At 39.4% G+C, this 13875-nt stretch overlaps 1 protein-coding gene across 1 annotated transcript in view; it reads right to left on the bottom strand.

Moving 5' to 3' along the window:
- The window catches only part of adam12.S (ADAM metallopeptidase domain 12 S homeolog), a 293766-nt gene that overhangs the window by 8191 nt on the left and 271700 nt on the right, over positions 1–13875 (bottom strand). The window contains exons 18-21 of the mRNA XM_018227401.2: positions 8852–8960; positions 6975–7110; positions 4005–4107; positions 2760–2954 (exon numbers count right to left, since the gene is read on the bottom strand). Of these exons, the coding sequence (XP_018082890.1) occupies positions 2760–2954; positions 4005–4107; positions 6975–7110; positions 8852–8960 (543 nt within the window). The remainder of the gene's footprint in view (positions 1–2759; positions 2955–4004; positions 4108–6974; positions 7111–8851; positions 8961–13875) is intronic.

Raw genomic sequence — 13875 nt, 5'->3', positions numbered from 1 at the left:
AATCTGTGTGTGGCGGCTACTTTTTTCCTCCTCTTCTGGGGCGGTCCTGGGTGGGAGGAGCCTATGAGGGGCAGGGCCCACCAGGTTATCTCCCATTCTAACCCTCACCGAATACGTACAGTAGAGTCCTGCGCAGAACCAATTTCTAAGACCGGGACCCAACCTGAACCCGCAGCCGGAACCGCAACCCACATATTTACCCACTTTGAGCCGCTACCCGACCCGGACCCGCAACTGCCTTATCCACAACCCGACCCCGCAACCTGCCGACAACCATCAAACAGGAAGTGATGGTGCTGCAAACCCGGAAGTGATGTCATCAAAAGTGGGCGGGGCAGAAACAAGTTTTGTAAAACTTCAAAAGGAGTAAAATATAGACAATATTACACAAGATAAGAAATTTAGATGAGACCCACGACCCGCAGACCCGCATCTATAACCACACCTGAAAATCCTCCCTGCAGGACTCTAACGTACAGTAGTATTTCATTTTCTAAAAACTGTATAGGATACCTCCCAACATTTTGGAAATAGAAAGAGGGACACAAAGATTTTTGACCACACCTGTTTTTGTGGCCACACCCCCTAATTACCATGTCATTTTACAAAATTTGGCAGGTTATGAAAGTTTGAACACAAGGTAAATTGCCCTTTAAGCTGCAAGTTACAGTTTCACCAAAAGACCTGCTGATCTTAAATTGTTACTTCTTTGCTTATCTAAAGTTGTTACTAAAGTATCGAAGTGCATCTGCTGAGTGTTCTGGGATCTCTGCCAAAAGCCAATTATGTTTCAGAAACTTTGTATCTTTTTCTGGCTGTTCAGCGCAGGAGATCAAAGAGAAAATCGGGACATTTCAGTAACAAATCCGGAACTGCAGTCTAAGCTATCTAAATCGGGACTGTCCCGCAAAAAACGGGACAGTTGGGAGGTATGATATAGAACCCTGATTCGAATATATCAAAATCCTCTTTTACAATTTCTGTAGACTCTATAGAAACCTTGGTTTCATAATAAAACTGAATCTAATTTCCCCTGAGAAAAGTATCATTGGAGAAAAATGTATTTTACTGAAAAAAAATGTATTTTACTGAAGAAAATCCTGCCCCAAGACAAAAGCCGTTCTCTCTTTGTATACAGAATTTTGCCAATAACATATTCGGCATTCATTTCATTTCTGCCCCCTCTCTCCGAGCAATGGAGTCATTAAGCATAATTAATCCAGATGAATTACTTACATCTGATAAGGGCTTGTGTTTAAAGAAAGTGACCGATCACTGAGTTGCAGCAGCAATCATGGTCTATTGATTATTTAAGCATTTAAGGGCATCTGTGGTTTGAGAACAGATTTCTTTTTAGTTCAGATTATTTATCATGTGCAATCACATGAGAAATAATATAAACGAAAGCAAAGTGGAGTCAGGAAAAAATGTCTTGCACGCTTTAATACAAGGCATGAAATGTAAAAAAAATGAGGCTCACAAAACAAAAACTCAAGTCCATGGTGTTATGCAGCTAATAGTAGCGATGGGCGAATTTATTCGCCAGGTGCGAATTCGCGGCGATGTTGCGCGATTCGCCGCCAGAGAATAAATTCGCGAAACGCCCGCGAAAAATTCGTGGCAAAAATTCGTCAAAAACGGGCGCCGGCGTCAAAAACGGGCGCCGGCGTCAAAAACTAGACGAAAAATCACTAGCTAATAGCAGGCTTTTGATTTAAAGGAGAAGGATAGCTACAGAGGCAGTTTATTGCAAATAAATTAGCCACAATAGTGCAAGTTAGACACTATATTTATCCTGTAGAATGATACACCATACCTGAACCAACAGCTCTAGACGCTCTCTATGTTTGTTTAGGATAGCAGCTGCCATATTAGCTTGGTGCAACATCTCTTACTGCCTGAGTCTCTCCCTGCTCACTCATAGCTTTGGGCTCGAACTACAGCAGGGAGGGGAGGAGGGAGGGGGAAAATGGAGAGAGGCGCAAACTGAGCATGCTCAAGCCCTAGCCCTGGAGGTTTAAGCTGAAAACAGGAAATCTGACACAGAAGCCCATGAGTACACAATAGAAGAAAAGAAATGTGGTGTTTCTTTTGACAAAGAGCAGCATTACTTTTGTGGATTTACTGGTGTATTTATATTAGGGATGTACCGAATTCACTATTTTGGATTCGGCCGAACCCCTGAATTCTTTGTGAAAGATTCGGGAAAATACAGAACCGAATCCGAATCGTAATTTGCATATGCAAATTAGGGGTGGGAAGGGGAAAACATTTTTTTGCATATGCAAATTAGGATTCAGTTTGGTATTTGGCCGAATCTTTCACAAAGGATTCAGGGGTTCAGCTGAATCCAAAATAGTGGCCAAATCCGAATCCTGCTGGAAAAGGCCGAATCCTGGCCTGGAATAATTCGCAAGGCATCGTAAACAGCACATAGAGCCGCAATTTTTTTAATCACTTTTTCTTTGTGCAACTTCCGCCAGAACTTACTTACAAACGTCTGAAGCAGTGTCAAATAAAGGCAGAAAATCTGGCGTTCACACACACTTTGATAAGTTTGCTATTTATTCTACACTATTTTTTACCCCATTTTTTCGGCAATTAATTACAAAGCATAATAAATAGGTCCATAACTGTCAGTGCACTCTATGCATTATGTATAGTCAGTTAGCCCTATTGTTGCTGACTTCAGAGAGCGCAGCTGAGCTCAAAGACCAGTATTAGCAGTCTAAAACTGCTAAAACTCAAAAACCATTTACCTGTAAACATCTAACAGAAGGCTTTGCTGGAAGTGGCCGTGCTGGGACTGTTTGTTGCAACGGAAGACTGTGAGGTGGCACTTGGGCTTTTCTTGGAAGGCTGTGCTGAGTTAATTCAAGTATCCTTATTGGGTGACTAATGTCAATAGGGTGACAGCGGGGAAGTCTTGTATCGTACTGTATGGAACGCTCCTCCTGTTAAGTAGAAAAAGAAAAGGCCATTTGTATTTATTAGGATTCATTCACTTTATAGAGATCTAGAAATCAATGCAATGTTTCTATAAGCACTTTGAGCACTAAGTTGTATAAAGCATTAGCACTTTAGATATTATATAGTAAATAAAGTACCCCCTCTTGTAAATTATAAGGATATTATAAGTTACCAAGGAGTTTCCTGACCACATATAAAAACTGGAGGCCGAAAGGCCGAGTGTTTTTATACAGGTCATGGAACTCCGAGGTAACTTCTAATATCCTCATATTTTGCCAAAGGGGGTACTTTATTTATTATAATACACAAGTTTCAGTGAGTCATGTGAGAGAAATGACATCAGAACTCAGCGTTTAGAACTGATGACATCAGAACTCACCGTTTATAAGGATATCATTTACAGGATATTCATGGCTTTTGTGTATTATATATTATATATATTATATATTATCTGTGGGGGCAGCCATTCAAAGCTGAAAAAGGAGAAAAGGCACAGGATGCACAGCAGATAACAGATAAGCTCTGTAGCATACAATGGGATTCTACATAGCTTATCTGTTATCTACTATTTGTCTTGTACTTGAATTGCTGGAACAACACAACTGATGTGTTAAAACACGTTTCCCCATGACAGAATCCCTTTAAGGCTAAGGCCACACTGGGCGTTTTGGGGAGATTTGGTCGCCTGACGACTAATCCCCTCGTCTTTGCGATGACCAATCTCCCCCAAAGCCTTCCCTCACTCTGCGCCGGCTAAAATGAAATATACGCCGGCGCTAATCACACGCGGCGGTACGTTTTCCAAAGTCGCTCGATCGGACGACTTCGGTAAACGAATAGCCGCGTGTGATTAGCGCGGGCGTTTTTTCATTTTAGCCGGCCCAGAGTAAGGGAAGGCTTTTGGGGAGATTGGTTGCCACAAAGACGAGGCGATTAGTCCCCAGGTGACCAAATCTCCCCAAAAACGCCCAGTGTGGCCTGACCCTAACGCTTCCTAATATAACAATGGGCTGTTTGCACAGAATGACACCCACCTTTGGCAGACATGCAGCTTTGCTCAGGACATGCTTGGAAAGTGCTGTGCGATGCTCTTGATTAGTCTCATTTGAGTTCCCACCTCTTGATGGTCTCACTGACCTGCAGTAAGAAACGATTGAATAAAACATGGCGTTAGAGCGGCTGCGACTTCAATTTAGAATGACACATTGAAGGGTCTCTTCATTTTTATTCAACGCACAAATAAAAAAAAAAAATGATCAAATTCCCTTGCAAGACTGAAAATAAATATTGATTTTTCTGGAAGCCAGTAGCCTGTTAAATTAACTTCTGCAATCTGTGAAAATGTATTTTTCATAGCTCCCCCGGGGACTATTCTAAATGAAACTTGTGCCTCTGTAATAATGACCTCCAATGTGGAGGCTTCAACTCACTAGTTTCCATCATAGTTAGCGAGATTGCCTGCCAATGTCTAACACAAACTAAAGTCATCCAAAAGTTCCGTCTCAACACTAATGGGGGGCTTATTTATCAAAATCTGAATTTTCGGACTATTTAAATAAAAAAAGTCAAACTGGACTATAATCCACGATTGGACCTTATTTATTAATAAAAAAACATGATTTAATCGGATCGGGGACAAACACGAAAAAAAACCTAATTGTATGATTTTTTCCCCGAAATACTTATTTTTTTCTATAATAAATCTCGAAAAATTAGAGTTTTTCTTGGCCACTAAAAATTCGGATTCTATAGTAAAAAAAAACAACTAATTTTTCTTAACTAAATACGTTAAAAACCACAAATAATAAAAAATTAGAACCAATTGCAAATTGTCTTAGAATATCACATCATACTAAAAGTTGCCTCAAAGGTGAACAACCCCTCTAAAATACCTGCTTCCCATTTCTAAACTTGCAAGCACCCTGTGTATAGGCTATCAATCACCTGTCTATCATCTATATCTAAATCCCATATCTATCTATATCTGTCTGTCTCTGTTTCTCTCTCTATATTATCTGTCTGTCCATCTCTCTTACGATCTCTCTCTCTGTTTATCTATCATCTATCTATCTATTGATTATCTATCTATCTATTGATTATCTATCTATCTATTGATTATATATCTATTGATTATCTATCTATTGATTATCTATCTATTGATTATCTATCTATCATCTATCTATCTCTATATATCTGTCTCTCTTTTCTGTCTGTCTCTCTTTCTCTATATCTATCTATCTATCTATCTATCTATCTATCTATCTATCTATCTATCTATCTATCTATTGTGTCTCTCTCTCTCTCTCTATCTATTGTCTCTCTCTCTCTCTCTCTCTCTCTCTGTCTCTCTCTCTTATCTATCTATCTATCTATCTATCTATCTATCTATCTATTGTGTCTCTCTCTCTCTCTCTCTCTCTCTCTCTATCTATCTATTGTCTCTCTCTCTCTCTCTCTCTCTCTGTCTCTCTCTCTTATCTATCTATCTATCTATCTATCTATCTATCTATCTATCGTTTCTCTCTCTATCTCTCTCTATTATCTATCTATCTATCTATCTATCTATCTATCTATCTATCTATCTATCTATCTATTGTGTCTCTCTCTCTCTCTATCTATTGTCTCTCTCTCTCTCTCTCTCTCTCTCTCTCTGTCTCTCTCTCTTATCTATCTATCTATCTATCTATCTATCTATCTATCTATCTATTGTGTCTCTCTCTCTCTCTCTATCTATCTATTGTCTCTCTCTCTCTCTCTCTCTCTCTCTCTCTCTCTCTCTCTCTCTCTCTCTCTATCTATCTATTGTCTCTCTCTCTCTCTCTCTCTCTCTCTGTCTCTCTCTCTTATCTATCTATCTATCTATCTATCTATCTCTATCTCTCTCTATTATCTATCTATCTATCTATCTATCTATCTATCTATCTATCTATCTATCTATTGTGTCTCTCTCTCTCTCTCTCTCTCTCTCTCTCTCTCTCTCTATCTATCTATTGTCTCTCTCTCTTATCTATCTATCTATCTATCTATCTATCTGTCTGTCTGTCTGTCTGTCTGTCTGTCTGTCTGTCTGTCTGTCTGTCTGTCTATCATCTGTCTATCTATCATCTGTCTCTCTCTCTCTCTCTCTCTCTCTCTCTCCTCATCTATCTATCTGTTCAATCATCTCCTCTCTCTCTCTCTCTCTCTCTCTCTTTAATTTTCTTCAAAGCTAGATTAGATCAGCACCATTTTTATGACTGCTTGTAGCATCTTTAAAAATATCATTTATTGACAACTTTGTCTCTGCCAAGAATAGGAACATGACAGCTCCCACTAACTTGCAGAAAGCCTTTATTTAATAGTGTAATAGAACATTCAAGCTGTTTTTCCCAAATATTATCTCTAAGCTATTTTCCAAAATAACCCAGTTTATTAATGTGTTTATGATATGATTCCTCTTAAATAGAATAGCATGGTAAATGGCAACAACATTCTCTATAGTCACATAGGTGCGGTATCATATTGATTTCCTCAGCAGAGATACTGTAAATGTAGACATTCTCTATATAGTACCATGTTCTCAGAGCAAAGTGATCTGCCCGTATTGCTGTGCCTTTTAGCCTGGCTTGCTTAATTGATTCCCTGGTGTCTGAAGAGTGTTCTATCTGTGGGATATTGAACTGACATATCTCTGGAGGATAAGTGTCTTTATCAGCCTCCCCATGCCATGGCCTGTACTCCCTTCTGTGCTCATATCATTTCTAATTATAATATGATTTTGCAAAATGCTCTGGCAGATCACTCACATTAACACTATTATAATCTCATGCTATTATATTTATTTGCAGACCTAATGCAATTACATGCCTAATTTAAACCATTACTAACCAATTTTAGGGGTCTTATAACAAAATATCAGGGCAATGGGAGAAGATAAGTGTTGCAGGGAAGTGAAGAGTAGCCTATTTTAAATTAATTTATTTACTGGATACTTGAATTGAAGAACGAAAGCATTTAGCAACTACCTTAATTTTTCAATAGTAGTCTTCTTATTAGAAAAAAGCCATCTGAACAAAGTCTTCCTTTTGATGTACACAATGAAAGCAGCAAGAAAAATGCAGCCAAATGTCACTATGATCCCCGTGATCAAGTTTCTGTTATCTGCAACCAAGAGACAGAAGATCGTTACAATGCAAAGACTGAACCTGATACAAAAAACATTTGACAGAAGCCGACTTACAGTAACACAGACATATTTTTACATTTTGGGAAGTCGCCTTTGCAAGTGAGATGTCGACTCAACCTGATCCCATGAGTCCTGGGGCTGAATTTAAAGTACAAGTGACCCTAGGCCAGAGCGCCTGTTGCGTGCCCCCTGCTGCTGCCACCTCCACCTCCTCCTGACAGTTTTGAAATCCTTATCACCCACCCTACCTCCCCTGCCTGAAGTACATCACTAACAATATCGTTTAACAGTTGAGGGGACTGGGATGGTGGGAGTGTCCAATAGCTGTTGAAATTAGTGATGGGCGAATCTGTCCCGATTCATTTCGTCAAAAATTCTCGAAACGCATTGAAGTCAATGGGTGTCAAAATAATTTTGACACACAACAATTTTGACACGAGCAACAATTTTTACATGCTCGACTTTTTTGTCCAAATGCATTACAGTCAATGGGCGTCAAAATTATTTTGACATGCAACAATTTTTATGCACTCGATATTTTTACACGTGCACTTTTTATGTCCTATTGCATTAAAGTGAATGGGCATCAAAACTATTTTACACAAACGACTTTATTGTCGCAGCAAATTTTGCCGTCCCTACAGTCCTACCGCTCTAGGCCTGGCCCATTCCACAAATCCGGGTCTGCCCAAGGCTCAGACATGGTATGTTCTACAACATACCTCCCAAATGTCCTGTTTGATACAGGACAGTCCAGATTTTGACAGCTCAGCCTGCAGTTCCGTGTTTCTTACTGAAATGTCCAGAGTTTCTTTTTTATTTCCTGCACTGACTCCAGGCTTTTTGTCAGAGAGCCCAGAACACTTAGGGGCACATTTACTATCGGTCGAATATTGAGGGTTAATTAACCCTCAATATCTGGCCGTCTAAGTAAAATCCTTCGACTTTGAATATCGAAGTCGATGGATTTACCGCAATTCGTTCGAACGATCGTAGGAAAAATCGTTTCGAAGGATTTTAATCCATTGATCGAACGATTTTCCTTCGATCAGAAATTGCCTAGAAAGCATATGGGGACCTTCCCCATAGGCTAACATTGTACCTCGGGGGGGTTTTAGGTGGAGAAGTAGGTGGTCGAATTTTCTTTAAAGAGACAGTACTTCGACTATCGAATGGTCGAATAGTCGAAACGATTCGAAGTCGAAGGTCGAAGTAGCCAATTCGATGGTCGAAGTACCCAAAAAAAAGTGGAAATTCGAAGTTTTTTTTATTCTAATCATTCACTCGAGCTTAGTAAATGTGCCCCTAAGCAGCTGCATTTTGGTACATTTGTAGCAATTTAAGATACAATTATAAATATTTAAGATAAGCAGGACTCATGGAATAAAGGGCAATTTCAGCTTTATTAGCAAAACTATTATAACACATAAAACATGGCCCTAAAACTCCCATAAATGTGTTCAACCTTTCAAAATCTGACAAGTTTGTAAAACGGACATAGTAATTAGGGGGTGTGGCCATAAAATTGGTGCTTCGCTTAGTGTGGCTAATGTTTTTGTCCCTGTGTACATTTTTGAAATGTTTGGAGGAATGCTACAATATATATGCCATGTACTACAATTTCCTTGTGCAAGTGCTCCATGTATGGTGTTTATACGGATGCCAAGTTTGCATCCAGCACTGTGCTTGTAGTAAATAAAGCTCCTAATCTCTTACCATGCTGTCTGACTGGTCCACTGTCCACACTCCCACCAAAGCCATGTTTGTCACAAAATGGCGGCGCCCATTCCGCTTCACAATGGCAGTTGTTTTTATTATTGCACACCTTAAAAGGAGAATACATTAAGTACTGGTGTGTATTAATACAATGGTGATCGTTATATTGTCTGTGCAGCAATGCCCAAAATGTACATTTAAACATTTTAATGTTGCCCTTCCAGTCTATGACTTTGTTCATATGAAAGAGCCATTCTTAATAATCTGTTGAGTATCTATAATTAGCTCATGCATCCATCTAATAAAAGAATACCCTATAGTGGCTTTGTTAAACCATTATTTGTATCATATATCAGCTCCTTTATTATCTAAACAAACCACTGATGGTTCTACATGATCAGTGTAGGGCCCCTTAAAGAAGAACTAACACCTAATAATGAATATGGCTAGAAATTTAGTATTTTATATACTGAACTTATTGAACCAGCCAGGACTTCAAAGTTGTCACAGGAGTTTCCCATCTTGGATTCTGTTAGGAGTGTCTGTGACACGCACATGCTCAGTGGGCTCTGAGCAGCTGTTGAGAAGCTAAACTTAGGGCTCGTCACTAATTATCCAGCAGAAAATGAGGTTGGTCTGTAATATAAGCTGATGCTACAGGGCTGATTATTAAATTCTGATGCTAATTGCACTAGTTTCTGTGCTGCCATGTAGTAATTATCTGTATTAATTACTAATCAGCCTTATATTGTGACATTTCTATTCTATGTGTACTGTATATTGTGAGTGGGTCCCTAAGCTCAGTAAGTGACAGCAGCACAGAGCATGTGCAGTGAATCAGCAGAAAAGAAGATGGGGAGCTACTGGGGCATCTTTGGAGACACAGATCTTTACTGCTAAAGGGTTGTGGTTGCCTTGGGCTGGTACAGAAGCCCAAATCATAATGTACAACATTTCTAGCTACTCCTTTAGTTAAGCTTTAGTTCTCCTTTAAAAGGATCACAGAGGCAGTCTCTATATTGGTGTTGAATGATTTTCACACTCAGCTGACTTTACAATTGCCACTCTGAGTAGATTTTAGTGGAGCATTGACTCCTAAAGAAACCTCTGCACCTCGTTTGCTCATGTTGCGTTAGGGAGCAGTTTGGTGCTTGGTTAAGTGATCAGTGACAGTTTAAAGCTAAATATATGTAAAAGGCAAATAGGAAACATATCCGCCGGGTACATTCCAGATGTACTCATTTAGTCTCAGCTGAGATATTAGTCACTTAATCCAGATGCTAAGTAGAGAAGTGGGTAGTTAGCTGCGCTGTCTTTCATTATGATATCACTTTTATAGACAGAATATTAAGCGCTCATTGACGTATTACCTCTCATATTCACTGACTCATCTCGGCACCAAGAGACATAAACCCCACGCAGTTCGTACCCCACGTCATCGTGTTCAGTAATGACTTTATTTTTGATGTACAGTATTTCATGCGCAAGCTGCTTCACGATCTGTCTGACAGACCCGAACACGAGAGATCAGATTGATGCGAATTGGCTTTCATGACGGAGACTTTCACCGGGGTGGTTCGAGCTTGGCTGAGATTCTTAATGAGATTGCGCGAGGTCTTTTGATATATTAATACAAATTAGCATAAAAATAAGAGGATGAGATGAGAATTCCAATCCTTGGATCCCGTCGTTTCGTTTAGAATTAAAAGTGTGATAACATCTGGGTCTGAAAGGGAGAATATGATTTCCTTTGTTGCAAAGAGGAAATGGGGAACAAAGGTATTAACGGGGCGCCGTCACCCAAAGAAATGATTCAAAATCCTATTTTATCGCATTAGTCAAGCAAAATGAACTTTAATTACACTGTATAAATTATTTGAATGTTGTTTCCTTCAGTCTGGGAATTCATAATTATAGCAAGTAGTTAGGAGTCATTTTGTGGACACTGTTATTAAAGGGCAAGGGCATGTAAAGGCAAAAAAAATAAAATCCCATTTTTACTTTCTTTAATGAAAAAGAAACCTATCTCCAATATACTTTAATTCAAAAATGTGCATTGTTTTTATAAGAAACCTGACTGTATGCAGTGAAATTCTCCCTTCATTTACTGCTGTGGATAGGAATTGTCAGACGGTCCCTAACTGCTCTGCAGGGAAACAATCATACTTATGATCAGCAGGGGGAGCCCTGCCTTACTTCCCAGCCATGCAGAACTCAAGCAGCTTTGTTTATGATGATCCCTAAGCAACCCAGACCACACTGAGCATGTGCACAGTCTTAGTCTTGCAAAGATGTTTAACAAAGTTACAAGATGGTGACCCCCTGTAGCCAACTTTGAAAGCATAAATCATTTGTTTGATTAGGCTTGTGGTGCAGTAAGTTTATGTTTAGTATACAAAATACAACATTTCTAGCCTTATTCTATTTTAGACTTTACATGCCCTTTAAGGCAAGTCTCTAAATCTTGTTTGTGCACCAGAATGGGGGACCTGATGTCCGTCCCCATGTACTGGTTACACAATTAAACAGTGAAGACAATGGGGGGAATGTGTGGAGTGCAGTGACATCTAGGAAGTGCTGAATGGAAAGTGAAAGTAATTGTCTCCCCTGCTTAAGGCATAGAGGAGGGGCAGACAATATTTGATTGACAGCTGAGAATTTTAAATGAGCTTACAACAGCTATGAATGCTTTAAAAAAAATAGAAATTGGATTTCATGTTTAATTTGAAAAGGACTTTTATTATACAGATTTTTGTGTCTGGGTGGTCCACTTTAATGTATTAAAAGTGAGAAATGAGATACTTCAAAGGTATCATATACATATTCATATTGCTAATTTTTACCCTCTTAAAATGTTCTTATTTGGGATCAATTCATGGGGCAGAATTATCAAAGGTCGAGGTGAATTATTGAATGAAAAAAATTCGAATTTCGAGCTATTTTTTGTGTACTTAGACTAGGGAATAGTTTGTTTCGGTTGGTCTTTTTGAATTCAAATTTTGAAGTGTTTTCAATTCGAAATTCGACCCTTGATAAATATGCCCCTATATGTCTATACAGCTCCTGAATTGCATGGAATATAAAAGCATAGCTGCAGTAGTTCAGGTAGGTGCCACAATGCAGTGTTTTATGATTAATTTAAGATTCCCCATGTGGTCGCGAGTAGTGATGAGTGAATCTGTTGAATAATTCGCGAAACTCATTGAAGTCAATCGGCAACAAATTTTTCCGCTCGCAACAATTTTTTCTCACTCCAAATGCATAACAATCAATGGGTGTTTTTCTTGTGGTGACTTTTTTGTCTCAGCAACTTTTTTGTCTTGGCAAAATTTTTCGCAGCAGAATTTTCTTATTTTCCTGAAAAAAACTCAAAGATGACAAAATGCAGAATTTTGCCGTGAATCCACGCCTGCCAAAAAAAATTTGCTCATCTCTACTACCTAGGGATGCACCGAATCCAGGATTCGGTTTGGGTTTCGGCCTGGGTTCGGTATATGCAAGTTAGGCTTTGGTTCATTATTTAGCGAAGGATTCAGGGGTTTGGCCGAATTCAAAATAGTGGATTCGGTGCATCCCTACTTGTAAAGAGTGATGGGCGAATCTGACCTGCTATGCCAAAAATTCACAAAAGCACTGAAGTCAATGTTGTGTGCCATGATTTTTAAACCAAGCAACAGTTTTATGGCAGGATGGACTGAGTGGTGCCAAATATCACTATACACAAGAGAGCTTTTTCATGCAAGAATAAATGGGATTTTTTCTTGCTTGACTGCAAGAAAAATTGCAGGACTGCAGCTGCTCCTGAAGCTGTAAATGTGTCATTCGGTGCCTCCTGCTGAATACTGTGCAGTTGTGCCTATTGACACTGGAGGACCACCCTGAATGTGGTGGTTATTTAAGGCTGCGTCAGTAGGCACAGCAGACTTGCATGAAAATAATGACAGGCTAATGCCATTTTAATACCAAGGTGGTTATTTATTAAAGTACCCTGAGGAAGTGCCTGGTATAGGGGCATGAAACGCGTAGGACTGTATGTAACGCACTGTATGCAGAAATAAAGCCGCACTGACATTGCAAAAGGCGTCCCTCGGTATGTTGTGGTCAGCACTCTGTACGTGAGTTATTTGCTTTCTTGGTTATTTATTAAACTCTGAATTTTAACTATAAAATCTGAATTTTTAGTGGAAAAAATACGAATCTTTCAGGATTTATTATATCCCGAGGATGGAAAAAGTCTGAATCTGAAAATCTGGCATCTCAGAACTGCTAAAAGTTGTATACATGTCGATGGGAGTCTCAAAGATATCTTGATCTGTGCTGGGTTTCATGCAATAATCCGAAGATTTTGTGGTTTTCGGGCACAAATCGGAAAAAAAAATTGTCTTTTTCACAATGTTTTCGTTATTTTTCCCGCACAGGAAATTTTCGGGAAAATGTATTGATAAATAAGGGGAAAAAAACCCGTCTGGATTTGGTCGGAGTATTTTTCATAAAATAGTGAGATAAATTTGAACTTTTATAAATGAGCCTCAAGTGTCAGAACTGATGCAGCTACAGCATGCGCCCAAGACAGGTAGGTGCAACTACGGCAAATGCAATTTGGAGAGCGCTCCCACTTATACTGGATTTCTGTGGGAAACCATTGCATTATAAAGGCTCTTTTAAACGGCTGTTTTTGCCTGTGCTCCCCTGCGTTGCTCTTTCTTCCGTTCAACTGCAGGGGAGCGCAGGAGTAGACGCACTCAATTATTCTGACAGGGGCTGTACTCACACAGAAGCATGTAAGTGCCAAATGCAGGTTGGGACGCAGCATGTTGCATTTCACCTGCTTTCGGCGCAACATGCGTCTGTGTGAGTACAGCCCCTCTTCAGAATAATTGAGTGCGTCTACTCCTGCGTTCCCCTGTGGCTGAACGGAAGAAAGTGCAATGCACTGCACTGTGGTTGTAAACGACCCTTCTAAAGGCTTTAGTAAATTAATTAGTATTATGCGTGTAGGATCTGCATTTCCTCAGCTGCTGATT

This window comes from Xenopus laevis, chromosome 7S (assembly GCF_017654675.1).
Source record: "Xenopus laevis strain J_2021 chromosome 7S, Xenopus_laevis_v10.1, whole genome shotgun sequence".
Taxonomy (NCBI): Eukaryota; Metazoa; Chordata; class Amphibia; order Anura; family Pipidae; genus Xenopus; species Xenopus laevis.
The sequence above is the reverse complement of the archived record's forward strand: the minus strand, read 5'-3'. Positions and strand labels throughout refer to the sequence as shown.